At 42.9% G+C, this 22,335-nt stretch overlaps 1 protein-coding gene across 7 annotated transcripts in view; it reads left to right on the top strand.

The window, feature by feature from the left end:
• Cfap54 (cilia and flagella associated protein 54) overlaps nucleotides 1-22,335 on the top strand; it is a 286,409-nt gene that overhangs the window by 174,079 nt on the left and 89,995 nt on the right. For all 7 annotated transcript variants that reach the window (XR_005486835.2, XM_039080085.2, XM_039080086.2 and 4 more), the window contains 8 exons: nucleotides 342-549; nucleotides 2,545-2,609; nucleotides 5,344-5,513; nucleotides 16,206-16,308; nucleotides 17,383-17,530; nucleotides 18,311-18,468; nucleotides 18,623-18,799; nucleotides 18,955-19,081. Coding sequence is in view for 6 of the 7 variants with exons in the window: in XM_039080085.2 (XP_038936013.1) it covers nucleotides 342-549; nucleotides 2,545-2,609; nucleotides 5,344-5,513; nucleotides 16,206-16,308; nucleotides 17,383-17,530; nucleotides 18,311-18,468; nucleotides 18,623-18,799; nucleotides 18,955-19,081 (1,156 nt within the window). In the remaining variant the exon portion in view is untranslated. The remainder of the gene's footprint in view (nucleotides 1-341; nucleotides 550-2,544; nucleotides 2,610-5,343; nucleotides 5,514-16,205; nucleotides 16,309-17,382; nucleotides 17,531-18,310; nucleotides 18,469-18,622; nucleotides 18,800-18,954; nucleotides 19,082-22,335) is intronic.

The raw sequence follows: 22,335 nt of genomic DNA, 5'->3' as shown, positions 1-22,335 counted from the left end.
CTCCTTCATCTCAGATCCTTACACGTGTCTGCTATATCAAAACATCCTTTTATTTGGGTCTGCTTCAGGGAAACATTCTTTCACATGTTTGCTTTAGCAAGACATCCTTGCACCCATGTATTCCAGTAAAATATCATTTGACATAACTAACCTCCTAAAGAAAGTAGAAGTTTCCATTTCAGGCAGGAGGCAGCATCAAGGAGCTGGGATGGTCCTTACTCTTACAGAACTATCATGTCTAATATTTTATCTGACACCAAATCAGAAATACAAAATGGTAGTGAAACTCAGGTGCAAGCAGATATTTAACTGATCTTTCCCCTTTCCCTTCTTACTTGTAGGCACTTGAAGAGCTAGTAAACAGAGGCTTGCCCTCCGTCTTGGTTAATCTTGGCTCCCAGCATCTCTTAAATAAATTTAATTTTGTCAAGTCACACTTCTTCATAAGTCTGGCTGCAACGGTAAACTGTATCCCCGACAATTCACCGAAAATAGTGTACTACCCGGTTATTATCGACAAGAGCAAACCCAACACCCAAAACGCAAAAGGTGAGCTTTTATTTTAGTTTCTGCTTTATCCTGGTTCCCTCAACCACTAACCACTCCATTCTCCAGAATCCAAATCAATATACACAAGTGTATATTCTCCCTCTGAGGTCCTGTGGCACACATATGTTTATGTCATGGCACAAGTATGTGCATATTCATCTATCCATCATGCATATTCATAGATATGAATATGCAAAATAGACCTCATCACTGTTTCACAGAATGCTCACAATTTTTGCGTCTTGTATTTCTTATGTAAAAACAAAATGCATTTTTAGCATCTTAAATTTTTTATATGAAAACAAAATCCATGGCTAGAGATATAGTCTGGCAGTTAAAAGCTCTTGGTGTTCTTGTAGATAACCAAGGTTTAGTTCCCAGCACCTACCCTGGGAAGCTCACAATCATAATTCAAGCTCAGGGGTTCTGACGCCCTCTGGATTCTGCAGGTACTTGCACACACAAAATTCACATAGAGACACACGGGCATAATAAAGATAAATCTCTCCCACTGCTTTGCTTTGATTCACTCTATCTGTTTACTATTCTGTGCTACGAGCATCCTGTGGTAGAGAGAAGCAGTCCCCTGTTGAGGTTCATACACTATTCCCAAAGATCCATACCGCAGTGATACAGATTCATATGATGGTGTGTATTCCTGTCGAGTATATGTGTGTTTTAAATATACTAGATTTTTACCTTAAAATAAATTTTATTTACCATATGATATTTAACTGTGGGTTTTATTTGTATCTATTTGTAATCGATAGTATATGTGTTTGGCATATATTATTCAGTTATGTGCATGAATATTGACATGGTTACGGGTATATAAATGGATAGGAATAAAGGTGAATGCATATATGATAATATCATACTATTTTGTATATTATAGATGTTTAATATATTTTAAAATCAAGGAGTGTGATAACTTTAGTTTTGTATTTTGTGTGTGTGGGTACACATGTGTATGTTTGAGTATGGAGATCAAGTCTCAACCATGGGTGTTGTTCCTTGGGAACTATATACTTTCTGTTTGGAGACAAAGTATCTCCCTGGGACCTGAATTTGTTGAAATCGTTAAGTTGATTTGTCCATTTGCTATATGCCTTAGAAACTTTCCCAGAAACCATAAGACATTTAAGAACCAATTTCTCTGAGGAGTAGGTTCTGAGAGCTTCTTGTATTCTTGTGCTAGAAGTGTATCTCTTTGGTCTCTTCCCCCCCCCTGCAAAAAAAGCCTAAATCTAATCCCTTTACTCAGCTGACCCCTAAGTTCAGAGTCTTCTGTTGTAGGATAATAGCCAGGAGGTTGGGATTGGAAGAAAAGAGGAAGACAGTGCCAAGTACCATTTGATTTTCAAATCATTCTTTCCGTTTACCCATCTTGTATGTAGATAATGTTTTGGTGGCACTGTACAGTCAGGTGATTTGTACTTGCCCAGCTGGTTGACTGACACAGGCAAAGACTTTTATCTAAATCCTGCTTCAGAAGAAGAAGGGTAGACTTTAGGCTGTAGATCAAGAATTTGAGAGAGATAGATATTCCATGACATTGCTTTGACTAGACTTGCTGTTCCAGATGTTTCCCTCCCTGCTATTACAATGAGGGCCTCTACCTAGCAGTAGAACTAATTTGTTTGTTTGTTTGTTTGTTTGTTTGTTTGAAGTGTTAGAAATTTATGAAAGATCAGGGGATGAGCCACAATTTTATATCAGAAATTAATAATCTAAGTAACATCATTCAGCAGGAAAAGGGTATTTTCAGTTTTCTGATGGGTTGCCCAACAGTCAGCATTAGCTTTCTAAGCTGTATTTTATGGAGTGGTTGATTTGCATATGCATTTATAATGCTCATTGTTGACTTTTTTGTATTTAAATTTATTTATGTGTCCCATGAGGGATGGATCTTAACAACTGCAAGTACTCTTTAAACTAACCATTAATCCTTGTTATTTCTAAAAATTTTCTCTTCTTCACATTTTTATATAAAAGATAATGAAAACTCACATGCCCAGCTTTTGAGATTTAGAGATGACTACACGCTTAACACCATCAAGGTAAGTCTGAAGGTTTTTTTTTTTTCAAATCATGGTAAATAGCTTATCAAAATGCTCGCCACAAAACAGTCCCTTTGCATGCTGGTTTAATTCTCACACCACTATGATGTAGGTATTAATCATATTTTACTACACTGTGTTTCATAAAAGACCTAAGGTTTAGATATATGAAATTTACTAATGTTATTTGAATAACAAAACATAGATCTGGGAATCGAACCTATTTTTTTTTATTTAAAGTGTCCATGCTTTTTACCATTACAGTAAATTACCCTATGATAGTCCTTGCTGTGTACACACAAAATTTTAGAGATCTACTTCTTTCTTTTTTTTATTAACTGTGACTATAATAAAATTACACCGCTTCCCCCTTTCCTCTCTTCCTTCCAAACCCTCTTATACACAATGTCCTCCTTTCTCTCTCTCAAGTTCATGGCCTCTTTTAATTTTCTTTGAATTGTTGTTACATATATCTATGTATAAATATATAATCCTGAGTACCCAAATACAGCCTGGTCAGTCTGTATAATGTTACTTGTATGTCAAGTTTTCAGAGCTAATCTCTGGCCCTGGATAACCAGTTGGTATGCTCTTCCTTAAGGAAGACTATGTCTCCCACTCTCAGCATCCCTGTAGTTCTCTGTGTAGAGATGAAGCCGCGTGAGCTTTCTCCCTTGCAGTAGCAGCCTAATGGTGTGGTCCTTCTTCGGGTCTTATGTAGGCTACTATGAGGATGAGATTTCATGCATGTGGCATCTCTAATAGTTTTAGAAGACACACTCTTCTAATACCTTTTCTGTTCTTCTGGTTCTTAAAATCTTTTTGTCCATTCTCATGAACCCTGGATCCCGAGTCCAGGAATTGTGTTGCAGGCATTTCATTTGGGACATGGCTCGATCCACAGATCTGCATTTTGATTGGGTTATGGTTTTCTGCAGTGGTCTCTGCCTATCACAGAGGGAAGTTTCCTTGATAAGGAATGGGAGCTGTACTTATCATTGGGAATACAGGCAAATAGTTAGAATGTAGTTAAGGAAGAGATGGTTCAGTGGTTAAGAGCACTGACTGCTCTTCCAGAGGCCCTGAGTTCAATTCCCAGAAACCACATGGTGGCTCACAACCATCCGAAATGGGATCTGGTGCCCTCTTCTGGTGTGTCTGAAGACAGCAGCAGTGTACTCTCATACATTAAACAAACAAACAAATCTTTAGAATGTAGTTAAGGATTATTAATCTGGACTACTAACATGGCATTTGTAGGTTCTCCTCCACAAATTCCATGAATTCACTAGACCTGGTTAGTTTGTTAGGTATTCAGTACCACATATGATTTCCCTCTTGCTGAGCCTGTCCTAAGCTCAATTAGAGAGCTGTTGGTTATCACCAAGGCGTGTATACCACTATTGCACCCTTGGGGCGATCCTATCATGCTGGTTGATGTTGTGGCTCTTAGACAGCTGGGCCAGGGCTACTGGCTCCATCCCTCCTTTGGAAGTTTGCACAGTACCTTCTTACAGTACTGTGAGAACCAGTCCACAGTTGTCCCATGTGGAAAGTGCATGATGAGACCTATTGTTTGAAAGACTGTCTTCTGCCATATTAGTTCTGTTTACTCTCGGTTATCTATCATGAAACTTAATCAACTTCAGATTCCCAATTTGGCAATCAGAATTTAACTTGGAATATAGTCTGTCTTCATTATGGATTCTGTCTGCTAATTTGCCCATTTCCTAACATTTATTGTAACTTCAAAAAAGCACACTCTTGACACCCACGCTTTTATGATCATTTGTGGACATGCTCAGTATGTCAAGAAAATTTAATCACAGGAAATTTGAATATAAAACAACTACACCCAGCATGCCCAGGGCCAACCATGTTGAATGAGGTTCTGTGCTAGCATTTGGTTTCCTTCTTTTTGTACTTCTACATTTCTCTCATATGTCAGGACAAATTCAGTGGCCTTTACCAGAATCTTCGAAATGCGGGGGAGGGGGATTTTATAATATTTGCATAGACTTCTCTGCTTGAACATCCCTAATCCAAACATTTAAAGGCTTCAGTATCTAAAGCCTTTGGAACTCTGTGTCAGCGCTTAAATGTCTCAGTTTCAGAATTTTTTTTTTGCATTAGTAATCCCCAACCTGTGCTATACTTTCCCACTGCACACGTGTTTCTGTTGTCGATGACTCTTGTTGTTTAAAAATGTCCCTCATATGAAAATGGTGTCTAGTACTTGTGATGTGCCTTACAGAGAAAATAGTTACTCCACACACATTTCGTTCAGTCATGAACTATACAGTTCTTTTGCCTGTGAGTTCAGAGTTAATGAAGCACTGTGTGTGTGTAGTATGTCGTTGAGTATAAACACATGTTAAAACAAGGTAAAATACTGATCACCTGATAAGCATGTGACAAGAGGCTCCCAGGCACATCTCTCTGTGCTGTCCCCAAGGGGCAATGTTTTAATGTTGACCAGTCCATGTCGACGGTGACTCCCCAGAACTGCACAGAACTGTTGTGAACAGAGATCCAACAGCACTGTTGTCAAGTCTACACCTGATGCCGCAATCTCCTCTCTGGGCCTCTCCACCACTGCTTAGGTATTCACTCCTGTGTCTCTCGACCTCTGTTACTGCTCTGAATGTAACCATAGGACAACAACAACAAGTATTTGTCAAGAGTGAGACTTTATCTCAGAGTTTGTGTCAGCTGTGTGGTGTTCTTTCCTTAGTCCATTTTGCTGATGGAGGCTGAGGACAAGATCAATTCCCTGTTGTCAGAGACAGAGCGCCAGTGCAACAGGCCCCTCTATCTGTCTTCTGTTGCTGACCTGGAGATCATGGTGGAGGCCAGGCTGCACCTGGCAGCAATCGCCCTGCAGAGATTCAGGCCAGCATACAGGTGAGTCCTCTGGAAGAGGAGGAGCACTCCCCCATCCCCTCCTCAATTCTCTCCTCTCTCTCCTCTCCCCTTATCCCCTTTCCCCACCTCCCTTCCCTCCTCCCCTCCAGCTTCTTTCCCCCTCCCCTTCTGTATCCCTTTCCCTCCTGCATTCCCTTACTCCCCCATCCTCTCACTCCCTCTTCTCTCTCCATGCCCTCATCCTCCCACGCCCATCTCCCTCAACCCTTACCCACTTCATGCCCTCAGCCCTTCCTTACCCTTTCATCCCTTGACTCTTCACCCCTCACTCTTCTGGCCCCCTACTCTGAGAGCCCCAATGCTGTCATTTGGGGTCGGGGGAGGCGCTCATTCTCATTTGGTGATGATTCATATTTCATGGAAGTTTCAGAAATCCTGGGCCACATTGGTGAGCTTGACTTTAATTATTCATGGGGTTTTAAAATTCATCTTCCAGGTTGGGGATTTAGCTCAGTGGTGGAGCGCTTGCCTACCAAGCACAAGGCCCTGGGTTCAGTCCCCAGCTCCGAAAAAAAAAAGAAAAAAAAAGATCCAAAATTCATCTTCCATAGGACACATTGGTTTTCTACAAAGAGATTCCTTTATTAAGCACACTAGGTAGGATGTTTAAAATCATATAAAAAATTAACAAATTAACAATGCTTAACTTTTGATTAATTTATTTTTTTATAAGATAGAAACTCATTGTTTTATAGTTTATTATATGTAAGGCCCTTGGAGGTTTATTTTTTTTCTTAAGCACTAAATAAACATATGTAAAAGGGGCCTGAAGAGATGGCTTAGTAGTTAAAAGAACTCTTTCAGAACACCCAGATGGGGTGACTCACAACCCTCCCTATCCCAGTTCTGGGGAGGTCCAGTGCTCTCTTATGGCCTCTGAAGGCATCTTCAGCCAATACTAAACATGAACACATGTACACACATATGCACATGTGTGTATTACATGTAATAAAATAAAAACAAGATAAAGGAGATCTATTTTTTCGAAAGTAGCATCATCTGAACTGTGCTGTGTTGATCTGTCCAAGACACTGTTGAGGGCTGGACCATCTAAGAAGGTGATTATTTAAATGTGCATAGTCGTGGCAAAACTTTCATTCATCGATTCCTGGTTATTGATTCTTTCAGTAGCTAGCTCACTATGACATTCTGGTCTAGAGACGGATGGTGTAAAGGCTCCTGTGTGCATGTGCATGCAGTCATGTATAAAATAGCATTAGTACAGCAACTCTTCATAGTTGCAGAAATACTCTGTCAGTGTCACGCAACTGGTGATAAACACATCAGAACCACGAAGCCCTCAGGCACATAGTGGTTTGTTTAAAGACACATGTGCCTGTATCATTCACTAAAAATGGTTTTGAGCATTGACACTATGCTAGCACTGTTTTAGCCTCTAAGGATAGATCAGGGTCATGTATACACCTTAAACATAATAAGTAAGTCGGTTATATACTTAGTGTCTTGGAGACTGTCGGAGTAGAGATGTTGGGGTTGGGGGAAGAGGAAGAGTTGTATGATATACATATATACATATATATGTATATATATATATAAGATTATATACTTCTGGCTTAATACAGTTGAGTGGTAGACTGCTATATATCATGCCTGAAACTCTGGACTTAATTCCCATCATAGAAAGAGATAAATAAATAATGATCATGCGGTTGTAACCAAGAATATGGGTCAATTTTTATGCTCACTGCCGACTTCCAGGCTTCTACCACTTCCCTTCTACAACAGCACCTGTGTGATCAGGTAAGAGTGATCAGTTTCTTGCCCCTTTGCCACTGGTGGGGCGTTTTAGAGCATACACGTAGGAAGCCTTACCCAAATGGCACCACCCAGCAGGCAGCATAAAACAAACCAGGTCCTTTCCTTGTTCTCTTGAGACACATTTAAGATTCCAGGAGCCCGCCATGGTCTCTCTATAAGTCTTAGTGACATGCTTGGCAGGTTCACACTTTGCATTATGTATGTGTTGTATATGGATTTTATTCTAGACACAGAACAAAGGGTACTTCTCCAGTTTCTAAGCAGTCATGAGAGCCCATCGGCTCTCTGTGGAGTAGAGGCTCTCAGGGCACGATGTGAAGATGATTGGCCGTGTCTGAGACCTTTGGGATGGAGGTATTTCTATGTCAGAACTAAGACATGATCACCAGATTCATTGTAGTATGCATCCCTGCTGCCAAGCAACTGTAGAACTCCTGACCCCTCAGCATGAATCGAGGAAGTGGGAACAAACTACGACATTATAGTCATTTATATTACTCGTGTGCAATTAAAAACAAACGCAAAAACCAGCTGGGGTCTGGAAAGAGGATAGGAGCACTTTCAGCCAAGCCTGGTGGTCTAAATCTAGGATCCACGTGGTAGAAAGAGAGTACCTACACACACACACACACACACACACACACACACACACACACACACAGACACACAGAGAGAGAGAGAGAGAGAGATAGAGAGAGAGAGAGTGAGAGAGAGAGAGAGAGACAGACAGACAGACCTACAGACAGAGCAAAGCCAGCTGCTCTTGCTAGAGCCCTTGACGAAAGAGCAGAAGGTGTGGCATTTGGAATCATTACCCTCCAGTGAAGACTTTCCCAAGCTGGTGGGGTCTTCAGTGGAACCATTTGGATGTTTCTGTAGCATCCCAGTGCTGATGGCTGTCTTGAAGAGGAACACATGGGTGATGGAACTGAGAGTGGAACAAGATGCTCTTTTGGTAGACGACCATCTTTATTTGAGAAACAACTGACAGACTGTGTCTGTTCACGTTTGGAAATGTGGCAGACAGTTTTTTGAAAAAGCAAGTATGCTGCTTGCTCTTGCTTCTCTTCTAGGAACAGATCTGTCGGTATCTGCTGCCTATGACAAAATTCGAGCTTTCAAAGGAACATCTGAACTTTGGGGAATCTGAATTTGTCACATGATCCTGAGAATTTGGTACCATAAGTGATAATGTTCATGAAAATAGTGTTTAATTATATAATTAAGTAGTTCAATAATTTGTGTATTTATATAACTCTTTGCTGATGACAAGTGCTCTGTGTTTCAAAATCTTTGAAAGCAGAACAGACCAATGGCTATTAACATAGAAAACCTTTGTCAGTGTGTGGTACAAGGCTCTAGATGGCTACACACATCTGAGAAACTATCAAAGAAAAATGTTTGTAGTTATCTAAAGAGGGCACTTGGGGCTGGGACAATGGCTTAACTGGTTGAGTGCTCGTTAACTAGCATGGGGACCTGAGCTGAGGTCTCCAGGACCTACGTGAAAAAGCCTGCCAAGGGAGATGTACCTGTAAGGCTTGCTCTCTCACTCGAGTTAGAGGTGGGAGGGAACAGAGACAGGAGGATTCTCCAGGGCTTCCTGCTCAGCCAGCCTATGCAGGCAATGAGGCTCACATTCAGTGAGGGCACTTGTCTCAGTAAGGTTAAAGAAGCAGTAGAGGAAGAGATGAGACATTGACCTTTGGTCTTCACATGCAGGTGTGTACATGTGCATGCACACATGTATACTCACAAACACGCATTCACACATATATCACACACACACACACACACAAAGAAAAAACATTTTATATGAGATTTAGTCTTATCCCTTTACTTTAATCAAATAAAACAGAACAACAAAGTGACGTTAAAGCAGGAATGAAGGTGGGTTTTCCTTTATAAGGGCAGTCAGTAAAGGAAGCTACTCTGCTCACATTTTAAAAAATATTTTTATTGCATAAAATGTACCATTTCTGTTGATATATAGTAATTTATTTTTAGCTTAAAATAAATTCAACATTCAATAACTCAATTTGTGATAGGATAAATGTTGATGGTACTCTTTAGAGGGCCCCAATAATTTTACAGATATTTATAGTTTGTGGGGGCGAACAGCAGTACTGAGATCAAACTTGAGTTACAGTAGTCCATAGTGATAATATTTTTATAGCTGTACTTTATTGAGAGCTATTGAAAATGTATTAATTATAGGCTTGTGGTTAGACCGTTACTCCTTTTTTTTTTTTTTTTCGGAGCTGGGGACCGAACCCAGGGCCTTGCGCTTCCTAGGCAAGCGCTCTACCACTGAGCTAAATCCCCAACCCCTTAGACCGTTACTCCTAATCATAAATTATTTCCCCTGACAAACTTTAAAGGGCAAAGAAACTTTTAATATATGATTTCTAGTAGTGCTCTTTTCCTCAAACTATATGTGAGAGCAACAACAACTGTAGAATACACACACACACAGAGACACACACACACATACATGCATACATGCACATATGCACATACACACATGCATGCATGCACGTACGTGCACACACATGCACACACATGCACACATGACAACATGCATGAACACATGCACATGCACAAACATACACTTTGTTTTGGTCATTGACCTCCTCCTTTATTTGTCCGTACACATTCTTTTCTCTTTTGGTGTGGAGGATGACAGTGATGAGTGCCTGCTCCCTTTTAATGAGAAAGTAATGAGAATGAAAAATTATAAGATATTCAGGGTTGTCATAGTGGAGCTTTAACCTGAAGACTTGGCAGATGTGTGGTAGGCATATGCCAACTCCGTGCCAGCATATCGGAACGCTCCCGTCTTAAACACGTGAATGTAGCTCCTGGCACAAACCCGGCAGCAATGTTGGTGCTGTTGCCTCTTTGGAGCAGAGCCTTTGTTTTGAGAAAGGTTACTGTCAAGATGAATGAGTTTCTCTTTCGTGAACTTGACCCCCACCCCATGAGCTTTGGTTGGGGCACTGCTGAGAGCGTTGGACAACCCCCTTTCCAAATGATGCCTGACATTTCCTGATACTTCTAATAAAATTATGTGTCAAGGAAATTGAAAGGTGCTTTCCCCAGGGTGACTGAGAGAGTGAGCTGCATGGATTTCGTGAGAACAAACTGACCATTTTTGTCATGAATGTTAATAAGAAGTAAATGGGATCAAAGCTTTCCACAGCGTGATTCTCCTCCTGGACTCTCTTTCCGAGCTCCATCCTTTTGACGTTGTTTAAGCAAATGTTCCTTCCTATTTTTCTTTGTACTTAATTCATGGCCTGAAAGGGAAAACATTCAAGCCTTTTGATTTTATGACAAAAATAATGCCTCTTGGGATTTGAGACATTAGAATGAGTCACATTTCTGGACTTCTCTGTCTACCAAAGAACTTGAAATTCTCCATTGTTCAGTTGCTGTTGCTTAAATGCCTGTCCCTGGAGTTTGTGTTTTAGAAACATAACTCTTGGAGGCATATGCTAACAACATCTCTGTAGTGGCCTGAGTGAGATATGTCCCCTATAGGCTCGTGTGTTTGAACACTTAGTCTTGAGTTGGTTGTGCCCTCTGGGGAGTTTATGGAAACTTTTGGCGGTGGAGCCTTGCTGGAGGAAGTGTGTCACTGGAGGAGGGCTTGGCATTTTATATCCTTGCCCTTCCTGTTTTGTCTCTTTGTACATGTGGAAAAAAATAGAGCAGCCTCTGTTCCTAAGGCCATGCTTGCCCTACCCATTGTCCTGTCTTCCACTTCATGATGGACTGTATCCCTGTGCAACTGTAAGCCAAGATAAACCCTGTGAAGGGATTTTATCACAGCAAGAGGAAAGTCACCAATACAACCTCCTTTGAGAGATCGTGTCAGGAGGGTAGTGTCCTAATGCTGGCATTGGTGGCTTTGTAAGAAGCAAGCCTGAGCAGATGGCAGGCTTACTCCGTCTCGCCACATTATACTCGACTGTGTTATAATGCAGCAGGAAGCCCTTACCAGGTGATGACGTCAGCCTCTCGGCCAACCTCCCTCACCCTTCCTAATACTGGGACCCTTTAGTACAATTCCTCATGTTGTGTCATTTCACTGCTACTTCATAACTGTAATATTGCTTCTGTCATGAATGGTAATATAAACATCTGATAGGCAGGATGTCTGATATGCGACCCCTGGGAAAGGGTTTGACCCGCAGATTGAGAATTGCTGCTCTAGAACAATGAGCTAAAGTACACTTCCATTCTCAGTTGCAGGTATGTTGTTATGGCAACAGGAAAAAAAATACCCTAAGCAACTACACAGTAGCAAGAGGGTTATGACACATTGGTATGTCCTACGCTTCACATGGTTTCTTTGTCACCAGTATGCCAAAGCTCATGTCATTTCTCTTTATATCAGAACCCAGGCTTTGGAATGGGTAGAGTCCATGGAGGGGACATCACTGTCTTCTTCCTGGGTGGTACAGTTGTGAAGGACCAGTCTGAGAAGCTTTCCTGTAGCAACAGGGTGCCCCCAAGTGTGTACCCTTGATCCAGGGATGGTAGTGTAAGTGCCGATGAACCGAGGCCCAGTTAGGCTCGTTGCTCTCCTCTTCCTTGTTTCCATTCATTTTAAACAAAAAGCAGTAACAGCACCTTAGGAAGTAGTCAACAAATGCTGCAGATGTTTTCACAACCCAGCACACTCTCGGGAGTTTAATATTCAATAATTGCTAAAATATTGGAAAGCTGCTTAACAATTTAGTAAAAAAAGAAAAAAGGAAAAAGAAAAGAAGAAATCAATTTGGCCTCTACTACTTTTCTTGCCAAATCAATAAACCAACGATGCTGATAGCTAGCGTGTGTTTGCTAAAGACATCCCACTGTCGTCGAATGTCAGCCTTGGTGGGTGGGGGTTTTGGTTTGTATTGTTTACTGCCCTCTGTATCCATGGCTCCTAGATTTCTTCCTGGCTCAAAGCAGATACCCAGCATGCATTTCCTAAGAAACGAATCCTAATTTAATCATCAAAATCATTCATGTTGATGTGGTTGGAACTGTTATCATCATTCTCATTTTATAAAGAGATTGATAATTGCATTTCCCAAGATCCCACAGCTTAAGCGTGACACAGGTGAGCCTTGAACTCTTTCCCCCTGTGTACAAATTCCTGAAAATTAGGCTATACAAGATGAATTTAAAAGCTTTCATTAACAACATAAGGAAACATAATTAAATAGCAGAAGCTCCAAAAACTTATCAAATTAGAATTGAGTTCAAAGAAAAATGTCAACTGATTTAATCTGTAAACTATTTTAGTGTTCGTGTGTGTGAGAAATGCTTGCAACAAGAGCCGAGGAGGTAGCTGTTGCTTCAGTAGAAGGGTGCTGGCCTAGAGGGTGCAGTGCCCTGGGGGAAGACGCTATATTCAGTGGCAGAGCATTGGCCTGGAGTAGGCAAGGCCTACATGTGACCACCAAACACCAGAACAAAAAAAAACAAACTTGTGGGCATAAACTTCTTATAAATACAATAAATACGTCATGCCATTTTTACTTATAGTCACTGGAAGACATGGATTAAAAGCTACTGCTGTTAAAAGGTGCAGTTCAATCCCACACACCTTTTTTCAAAAACTGGAGACTGTAACCAGTCCACAAACACTGGGAAAATCTTTATCCCCTCGTACAGGTGAAGTGTAATGCCATCAAATGTCGATCAAATGATTCCATCAGATAGTTCCTACCCTCACTTCTGTGTGTGTGTGTGTGTGTGTGTGTGTGTGTGTGTGTGTGTGTGTGTTGCCTGTGTGCATTTATGAACAACACATGCATGCAGTGCCCACAGAGGCCAAAGTGGGGGCACCAGGCCCCCTGGAGTTGGATTTAGCCATTGGGAATACTGGGTACTGGCACCAGGTCCTTTGCAAGAGCAGCAGGTGCTCTACATCCACAGTCTTGTCTCTCGATTTCTTGTTGAAAGGATTCGCAAAGACATGAAAAGTACAATGGTCTCAGCGAAGTACTAAAGATTACGCTTATTAATAATTAGATTTGGGCAAATGTATTTTCAAAGGGTACCTGTAGATGAAAATGGACGGTCTGAATTCATCCCTGATACCAAGCAGGGACCAGCAGAGGAAGAACTGGGTATCTTCCCCCAAAATAGCTTAATTCACAGAGAGCTCATCAACCAAACATTGGCCGGGCGAGCCAAGGATGAGTCTGAAGAAATGATGTAGCCAGTGAGAGGCAAATGTTGAAGAACCCGGAGAGCCAGTCTGCTGAAATAGCTAGCAGTTGGCTCGGCAGTGGGTTTGCTCTCAGTACCAATAATACACTGCGTATAACTGAGTGCGAGTGTTGGAAAGTCGGATGCATCATCAAGGCAGCAGTTAGTCACGAGCTGGGCTGTTACATAAGATACAGCTACTGAGCAGGTACGGAAGGAAAAAGCACAGTTAACATAGAAAATCCTTCACCTTCCACAATTCGCTTCATCACTCCCCTGTGACCAATAGAGAAGTTATATTTTTAAAAATGGATTAATAAAGTCATTTTTAAAATCATTAAAAGTCACTGCTGTTAAAAACCTAAGCCAGAACATGCATCTTTCAAATTAGTAAGGAGGATCAAAAAAATTGTACTATAACAAAGACACAAAACAATATAAAAGAGAAAGAGGAGTCAGCAGTTATCAAATTATAGAAGAAACTTGCATATTATTGGGTTGGCAAGATGGTCCAGCCAATAAAGATACTTGCTGTGCAAGCTTGGCAAGTTAAGTGTAATCCCAGAACCCACATAAAGGCAGAAGGAGAGAACTGACTCCCCAAAGCTGGCCTCTAAACTCACATGTATGCCATGGCACCTGTGTGCCCTCACGTAGATCATCATCATCATCACCACCACCACCACCACCACCATCACCACCACCACCACCACCACCACCACCACCATCATCACCATCATCACCACAAATGTAAAATCACTGAGATTATGTGTATCGTTTAATGTTGCTTATTTTCAAGCAACAGAATCCCAACCTGATGCAACTTGAACAAACGAGACAATTTTCTGATTGACTTAGCCGAGCAGGGAGGGACAGGCAGAGGCTGGGCTCAGGGCTCAGTGAGACCAGGCTGGATATCTCAGGAATGCCCGCCCAATCCAGTCCACCTCTTTCAGTCCATGCACCACGTTTATCTGACTCACGTTGCTTTGTCCTGTGCTCACACCTAGACCCAGGTGTCTTCGCTAATGAGCCAGGATCATGGAACGGCATGGAGGCCCTCACAAAGGACCGAGAATGGAGGCAGCAGGGAAGGATCACAGTGTCCCACTGAAGTGTGACACTCAAAGCAATAAATACAAGACTAGAGTATAACCCACATAGCAAAAAGAGGGCCGCAACCACTTTTATAAATAAGATGACCATATAGATAAGATTTCTTTAGAGAAAACCTCAGGTGTGTGATACTAACATGCTAGGCAGAATGCAAGACAAGACCCTTTGGCACGGCCAAGAGCACCTTTACTGCTGGTGACAAGTGCAGTCAGCAGTGACAACAGACAGTAATGAGCATAACCCCACCGCAGGACCCAGTGCCACCAAACTGGTTAGAATGAGGAGCTGGAGAGAGGGAAGGGAGGAAGGGAGGAGAAAGGGAGAGGGGGATGGGGAGGGAGGGAGAGATGGAAGGAAAGACAGGGAAAGAAGGAGGGGAGGGAAATGGAGAGGGAAGGAGGAATGGATGGAGAGAATGAGAGAGAGAGAGAGAGAGAGAGAGAGAGAGAGAGAGAGAGAGAGACTTTGGAAAGCTTGATATTTCTGGTGTCCATTTCCTACTCCGTACATTGAATAAGTAATAACACCCATCCTGAACTCATAGCACGTGTGTGTGTGGTGCAGTAAGAGACTTAACTCACAAAAATGACTCAATATGGCATCTGACAGGTGGTGAACGCCAGTCATCTGTTTCCTAAGGTGTGAATTATGGGGAGAAGGGGAAACATTCTGGCTCCATGGTTAATGCTAACATAGAGCTTTCCATCCACAAGGCAACATATTTGCCAAACAACAAAAATGCTCTTAAAGTGCAGCCCGGAAATTGAGCCCGTATAGCACACATTCAGAGAACCATAGACAAAAGCTGCCTCTCATATGAGCATCCACTAAGGCGGATGAAGCCAGCCATGTACTAGACCGGAAACCTTGGTAACCCCAACCCAAAGAAGGAATTGTATTGACCAGAGTCCAAGGAAGACTCTGGTAAAAGCCAGACATCTTGAGGAGTTTGTTGTAGCCATTGTGGGTGAGGGTGAGAGTAGGAGGTGAGCTAGGAACCTGCCTTGGTCTTCCAACTTGGAGATACCAATGACCTGGACAGAAGTGAATGGGGTGGAGAGATGAGGGGCTCACAGACAGTGGTCATACATTGTGGGTTAAACTGACAGACTGATGGGTCGAACAGTGTGCATTGAACAGCCGGAGAGCTCTTCATGACTGAGGACTTGTCATGGAGTAAGGTCGGCTGTAGGAGGCAGAACTGGAAGCTCTGTGTTTGATCTGTTTTAAATGATGGAAACATTAGTTCTTTATTCTTTGATCCAGTTCTTTTTTATTGAAAGGGACTTTATTATTATTATCATCATCACCGTCATCATCATCATTTTTATTATTATTATCATTATTATGCCTTTGTGACTGTCCTTGTGGGTTTAGAATTCTATGCTGTGATTAAATGTCATGATGAGAAGAGGACCGCAGTGCTCCAACACTACTAAAACAGGGAAAGGAGATACCCTTTGAGGATGGCTGGGGGTGTGGACATTTTCATAGGAAGTAGAGTGGCGAAATAACACACAAATTCTGTCACCGGTAACAGTCAAAACCCTCCCTCGGTTTCAGCACCGCCATTATATATTGCACACTGAAGCTTCTCCAGGATTCGAAGGTTTTTAAAAAGAGACTACCAGAAGAGCCATGCAGCCCCACCTCTCCAGAAACTTCTGTACGTATGATTTTAACATCCCTACAAGACACACTGCAGAGTACATGTTTCCATAGTGAAGGACACAGTAAGCAATTGACCAGCTATATGGATGACACAAAATGGGAAAGCCCAAGTAACAGCGAAATCAGGGTCGAAGTGTCTTCGTGGAAATCCCATTTATTCTCTTCATGGAGGAAGGCCCCTTAAGACCTTTTCAAAACTTTTGTGCCCTATCATTTGTGAGCAGTTCAGGGTCGATACAGCCATCACCAAAAGACACATGCAGATGTGTCACTGTGGGGAGGCTCCATACAGCCCCATCAACAGAAAGATTTCCCAAGATGCGCTCTCCTGCCACTCTTGAGTTCATTTCCTGGACTGGGCAAGCAGGACACTCAGTCTTCCTCTCCCAGCTGGGGTTCCTCACACTCGGCCTTCCCCATACAGGGTCTCTAATGTCTGCCTGACAGCTCATCACAAGCTGTCGCTGGACCTACTAAGGCTGCATAACTTAACATCAAATTGCTTAGGAGTCTGTATAGAAATATCTGTTACACAGAGCCTTGCTGGGGTCTTACACATTTCCAATGAAATCACCCATCCCATACAAGCCAGGTGTAAGAGTATTTTGCTTGCATCTGTGTGCACTGTGTGTGTGTGTGTGTGTGTGTGTGTGTGCAGTAACCAGCGGGAGGCAGATGGCGCCACTAGATTCCACAGAAATGTAGTTAGAGGGATTGTGAGCTGCCATACGGGCGCTGGGAACCAACCCCAGGTCCTTTGCTAGAGCAGTAGGAACTCTTATCCTCTGACCACCTCGTTAGTTCTGCTTTTGAGTAGAAACATACAGAGAAGAGATGGACCAAAATGTGCCGTAAAATATTAATAGAGGATTTTGGAATAGCAGACAGCCTCACTCGTCTCTTTTATGTACATCTTACGGTTTACAGAATGTTCAACAAAAACTTCTTAATTTAAAATGTGATACCATGAAGTGCTGTTGGGCGCTTTCTCTCGGCTCCTGCTTAGCCTCAGGCTAGAATACTCATACTGTCCAATGGGAAGATAACCTCGTCTTTTAACGTTGTTCAGACCACAGAAAATAAAGATGACGGCGAGTTTTTAGACCCAGTTTCCCTGAACTGCCGGGAATACTTCAATATTCACCTTTGGCTGAGGTGCCGCTTGATGTTGGTAACTTCGTTTGTTGCACAGATTCGTGGTATTGGAATCATGAAAGGTACTTTAACTAATGTGTTTCCGTATGGTCCATTTGACATAAGGGACAGCCAGCGTTTTATAGGAATATGTCAGTGATGATGCTTACAACTTTCTAGCTTGCTCTCTTTCCAGAATTTAAAGCACAGGTTGTTAAACAAAAACAGTGATTCCTTATAGTCCTCTGTACAAGAGGGGGAGGGGAAGGGAGAGGGAGGAGGAGGGAGGAGGGGATGGGGGAGGGAGGAGGGGAAGGGGAGGGGGAGGAAGGAGGGAAGAGGGAGGCGGAGGGGAAGGGGGAAGGAGAGGGGGGAGGCAGAGGGGGAGAGTAAAATACATTTGCCTAGGTCTCAGGAAGGCGTCTATGCATGGAGCTCACAAGCCAACAACATAGGGTTCCATTGCTGACCTTCTACTCAGTCTCCCATGGCTCTGCATTTCCCCTTCCTCTCTGGAAAACGGAGAGATACCTTACCTACGACTGGGATTATTGTCAGACAGAAAGGGACAGACGTTACAGTCTTTGATAACAGCTTGGCCTGTGTAAAGAGTAGCTCCCACAGTGCCTGATAGCTGTCTAGTTGTGCACCTACCCATTTCCATGTGTCTGTCCACCTCCCAAGTCAAATCATTTCATGCAGTAACATGACTTTTCTAGCATTTGGACTAAACTTCTTTGACCCAAAATATGAAACTCCCCAGCCCCAACTCTGTGTTTCATGTACTCTTTGGTCATTGGGGACATTATACACAAGTCCTCTCTTCCTTCCTCGTGCATCTCAATCTCGCCTGTCTGCATTAGAGAGTGAGTTGACGGACTGTCTGAGCCTTATCAATGAAGTATGCACAGAGGCGAAGAGCGCCGATGACACCGAGGTTCTGGCCGAGTTACTAATGCAAGCCGTGGTCCTGGGCCTTCAGGAAAAGCACTTTAAGGCAGACATCATAGGAAAGCTTCAGGTACGGGAGACAGGGGAGTGTTCAGACCCATGTTTAAGGGAAATCCCAGTTGAATTGAAAGGAGGGGATTCTCAACCCCAATGCGCATGTGTCTGGTACCATGGCCAGAGCTCATCAATGAACTGGGAAACACAGAGTCCTTTTCTCTCAATAGGAAATTATCAATTTGCTGGAAGGGAGCGAATTCCTTTCACCCAGATCTTGGTTAACCCTGGCTAAAAGCCTCATTTTGATGGATGACTTAACGAAAGCTGAGAAATTCAAGAAAGCATCTTCAAAAGAGAACAAATTAATTTTCTTGAATCAAGCTCACAGAATTCTTATTGCTCAGGTAGGAATGTTTCTGATAGCCACAGACTTGGAAATGTACTTTTCTGCCATTTTTCCTCCCTCCCTCTCTCTCTCCCCCCTTCCCTTGCTCCCTCCTCCTTTCCTCCCTCCTTCTTTCCCTCCCTCCCCATACTGACTACAGTATGTCTTCCCCAGATGCTAACTTTTGGAGAGACCATTGAATTCCCCCTCTCAGATGCTGACTACGCGAGTCCACTACAACCGTTGAAGAATATCTACCTTCCTCACATCATGTTACTGGCCAAAATAAAATTGAGGATTGGTAAGAACACTTAAACATCTACCTTCCTAGAGTAACTGGTAGGAATTTTTAATTGATTTTTCAAGTAAGCTATCATAACGTAAAGGGTTGGTATGATAGGAGCCCAGGCTCTGCATGCTCAAATAGGTTTTGGTTACTTACCACATGCTGGGAGTTGTGGTCTATGGGTGACCTTCTTCTCCTGAGCTTAATTACAGCAGTCATAATAGGTGAAACTATTTGCTTTGGACGTTTGCATTTTATCCAGTTGTTCAATCATTTGTAACAAGATTATTTTCACAGTTTACTTTATTGAGAAAACCTAGAAACACAAGGTATGGGTTCATTACTCAACAATACACTAGTTTTTTTTTCTCTAAATTACAACTGGGTTTTTTATTTCACATTTATGTCAAACTGAGAAAGGTTTCAGAGAGAGGAATACGGAACAGCATTTTGTCTGCTGCTTATCACTGATGCACCCGTCTCTCTAAAAACAATGCCCATGGAAGGAACATTGTCTTAATGTGTTGACGATAGTGGCATGCCTTTCCCCAATGCTCTAATATCTTGTTTGTAACATTTTAAGCAATAAATCCATGCCATATAAATGTGGGGAATACCAGACTCTGTATTTTTATGAAACAAGGAGTCTTGAAGCCATCATTTCCATGTTCTACCATGATGCATGTTAAGAATGGATTTTCAGCTAAGAACACTTTGAATTCCAGGTGCCATGGTTGTTTTAGGCAGTGTAAAACAGGGGCATAGATGTACTGCTCTCTGCAGGCTAGGCCCTTTGGGAAGCCTTTCTCATCAGCCTGGGTACTAATCTGGCAGTCCTGTGCCTTACTCCTGTGTCAGGGGAACAGTCTCACTCCTCATAGCCCAGCCTCTTGGCCTTGCTCTGGCTCTCAGGTGCCTGTCTGCTTCCCAGGGGCTGGCCTCAGAGATTCCTCCCTTCCCTCACATATCCTCCACCCTCTGACTATTGAGATCACCTTTTCCTTTTGACTTTCAGTATATTAATATGTTTAAAATCTTTACTTGTAAAAAAAGAAACAGACATACAAAGGAAAACAATAATCTATCCTTAAGCACCTTGTACCCTCCTGATGCTCTAATGCTCTGTTCTGCCTCTCTTCACCAGCAGTGTCTGGGCACTGCTAACTCACAGGCTCAGAGAGGAGATGGCAGTCTACAGCCAGTGTTTCCCTTTGGGGCATCAGTGTCCCTGCTCACTGCTCCAGACCAGAAGGGGAAAGCAGGATCTGGGACCTAGGACCAATGCCATGGTTCCCTGTCTCCTCTCTGGTTACCTGGGTGGCGCTGGTGTACCACCTGATGAGGAAGTCAGGAATGGGGGTCCATGGTCCATGTTTCCTCTCAGGGCATCTGAGCATGAGGCAAGGAAGCATAAGCAGAGTCTGGGGCAAGCAGCATCCAATCTGACTGGAGCAAGTACTGAGTACTGGAGGGGTAGGAGAGAGAGCAGGCCTGGAGTCTTAACAACACAGTGGTGATCGTTAATGAAGCAGCTCTCTGAGATGATCCTTGCTTATTCATATTGCTTAACCAGGGGTGGATGTAGATGCATACACTTTATTCAGGGTAAACGGGGGGGGTGTATACTTTTATGGGAAAGGGCGTGAGATATGCAGAAGGGAAGGTCATTGGCTGAAGGCTAAGGCTATCTAGATATCGTATGAGCATGGAGAAGACTTCTAGGTGCGGTGACTGAGTGCCCCTGAGTCCTCTCAGCTGGTGTTCTCAGAGCGGGCATTGGAAACTGGGAGGAGGCAGCTGAGATTCTTGGGGTTTAAGCACACCCCACTTCCTCAGTTCTTATGTTCATCCGGAAGTTACGGTCCCACATGCCTTACATGATACTTTACATCTGGGCTCTTAAAAGATAGATTTCATCCCCTTGGTTCTTCCCCAACTCCTTCAACTCCTTGTTTTACTTTATTCTCTATTCAGATGACACAAATCACTGTTGATTGACCAAGGCTCAGTTACAACCCCAAAGCGTTCTTTTCCAATCTTGCCTGCACAGGCCGCTCAGTATCCCACAGTATCCACATCCCCTGCATCTTCTTGGCGCTCGGCTCCCTCAACTTGTAGATTCCTAGGCACTGTGCCCTCCTTACTATTTCCTCTGGTTTCCTAATTACCATGACGTCTTCTATTTCAGTGGATCATTCCTTACACCAATATTGTGGCGTAAAAGGCTTCCTATGATATGGTCCAGGTCCAGGGCATCATGGGGTTCTTTTTTTTTCCCTTTAAACTATTTCTTCTTTCTCTTAGAGAGGTGGTATTTATAACTCATAGCATCTGAGAATAGACATCCTACCACTGGGCCAGTACTTGTGCCTTCTCCTTGCTTGTCTTCTCATGGGTCTCTGTTTTCCCAGCTCTGTTCTGCTCTGTGGTTGTTGGTTGAACCTTCCCCCATGCCCCACGCCCTCCCCGGCGGTCCACACAATGCTCTCTGAAGCCTTGTTTCCCACTAATACCTTTTCTTCACCATGGCAGGCGACTGATGCTCTGTCACAGCCCAGCATAAGCATCTTTTCTTATGGCTGTGGTCTTTTCTCTGGAGTTTGGTGGGTCCTATTCCATTATTCTCATACTCAAACGTTTCCAAAGAGAACTGTAGCATTAGTCTAACTTTTGTTTTCTTTTCCAAAAGACCTGCCCTTCCTTCTTTCCTGTTAGATCTCTTCTTTCAGCTCTGTAGTTCAGGAAACTAACACATGTCTGGGTTCTTATCCCCTCTTTATCTATGTAGAAAACAGTTGAGCCCTTGGCACCTGCAGGAAAGTTTCTTCCTGTCTAAGGAAGGTTTCTTCTTAGCTATTCCTCACCCACTTCCTCCATTCTCCCTTGGGTGCTAGATACCCTCGTGAAAATCTCAAGAGTGTCATTTAGCTTCTTTGTAGTTCTCTCATTTCAGAACCAAGGCCATAGTAGCCCACTTGCTCTAAGTTACCCTAGACTAGGCAGTTTGTAAATAGTAGAAATCTATTACCCTTATTCCTGGAGAGTCGAAGTCCAAAGCCAAGATTTAACATTCTGCGACGGTGCATCCTCATCACAGCTGGCTCTTTCAGTTGGTCCTTCTGTGACAGAAGCAGCAAACTGGCTCTGCCGAGCTATTCTACAGCACACCCAGCCCGTTCGCAGGGCTCAGCTTTCATAATCACAGGCAAAGCTTGACCTCTCCATATACATACCATTACTGTTGGGGAGGGCATTTTAACGTACAAATG

The sequence above is a fragment of the Rattus norvegicus genome, chromosome 7 (genome assembly GCF_036323735.1).
Source record: "Rattus norvegicus strain BN/NHsdMcwi chromosome 7, GRCr8, whole genome shotgun sequence".
Classification (NCBI taxonomy): Eukaryota; Metazoa; Chordata; class Mammalia; order Rodentia; family Muridae; genus Rattus; species Rattus norvegicus.
This window is presented reverse-complemented; position numbering and strand designations above follow the sequence as displayed.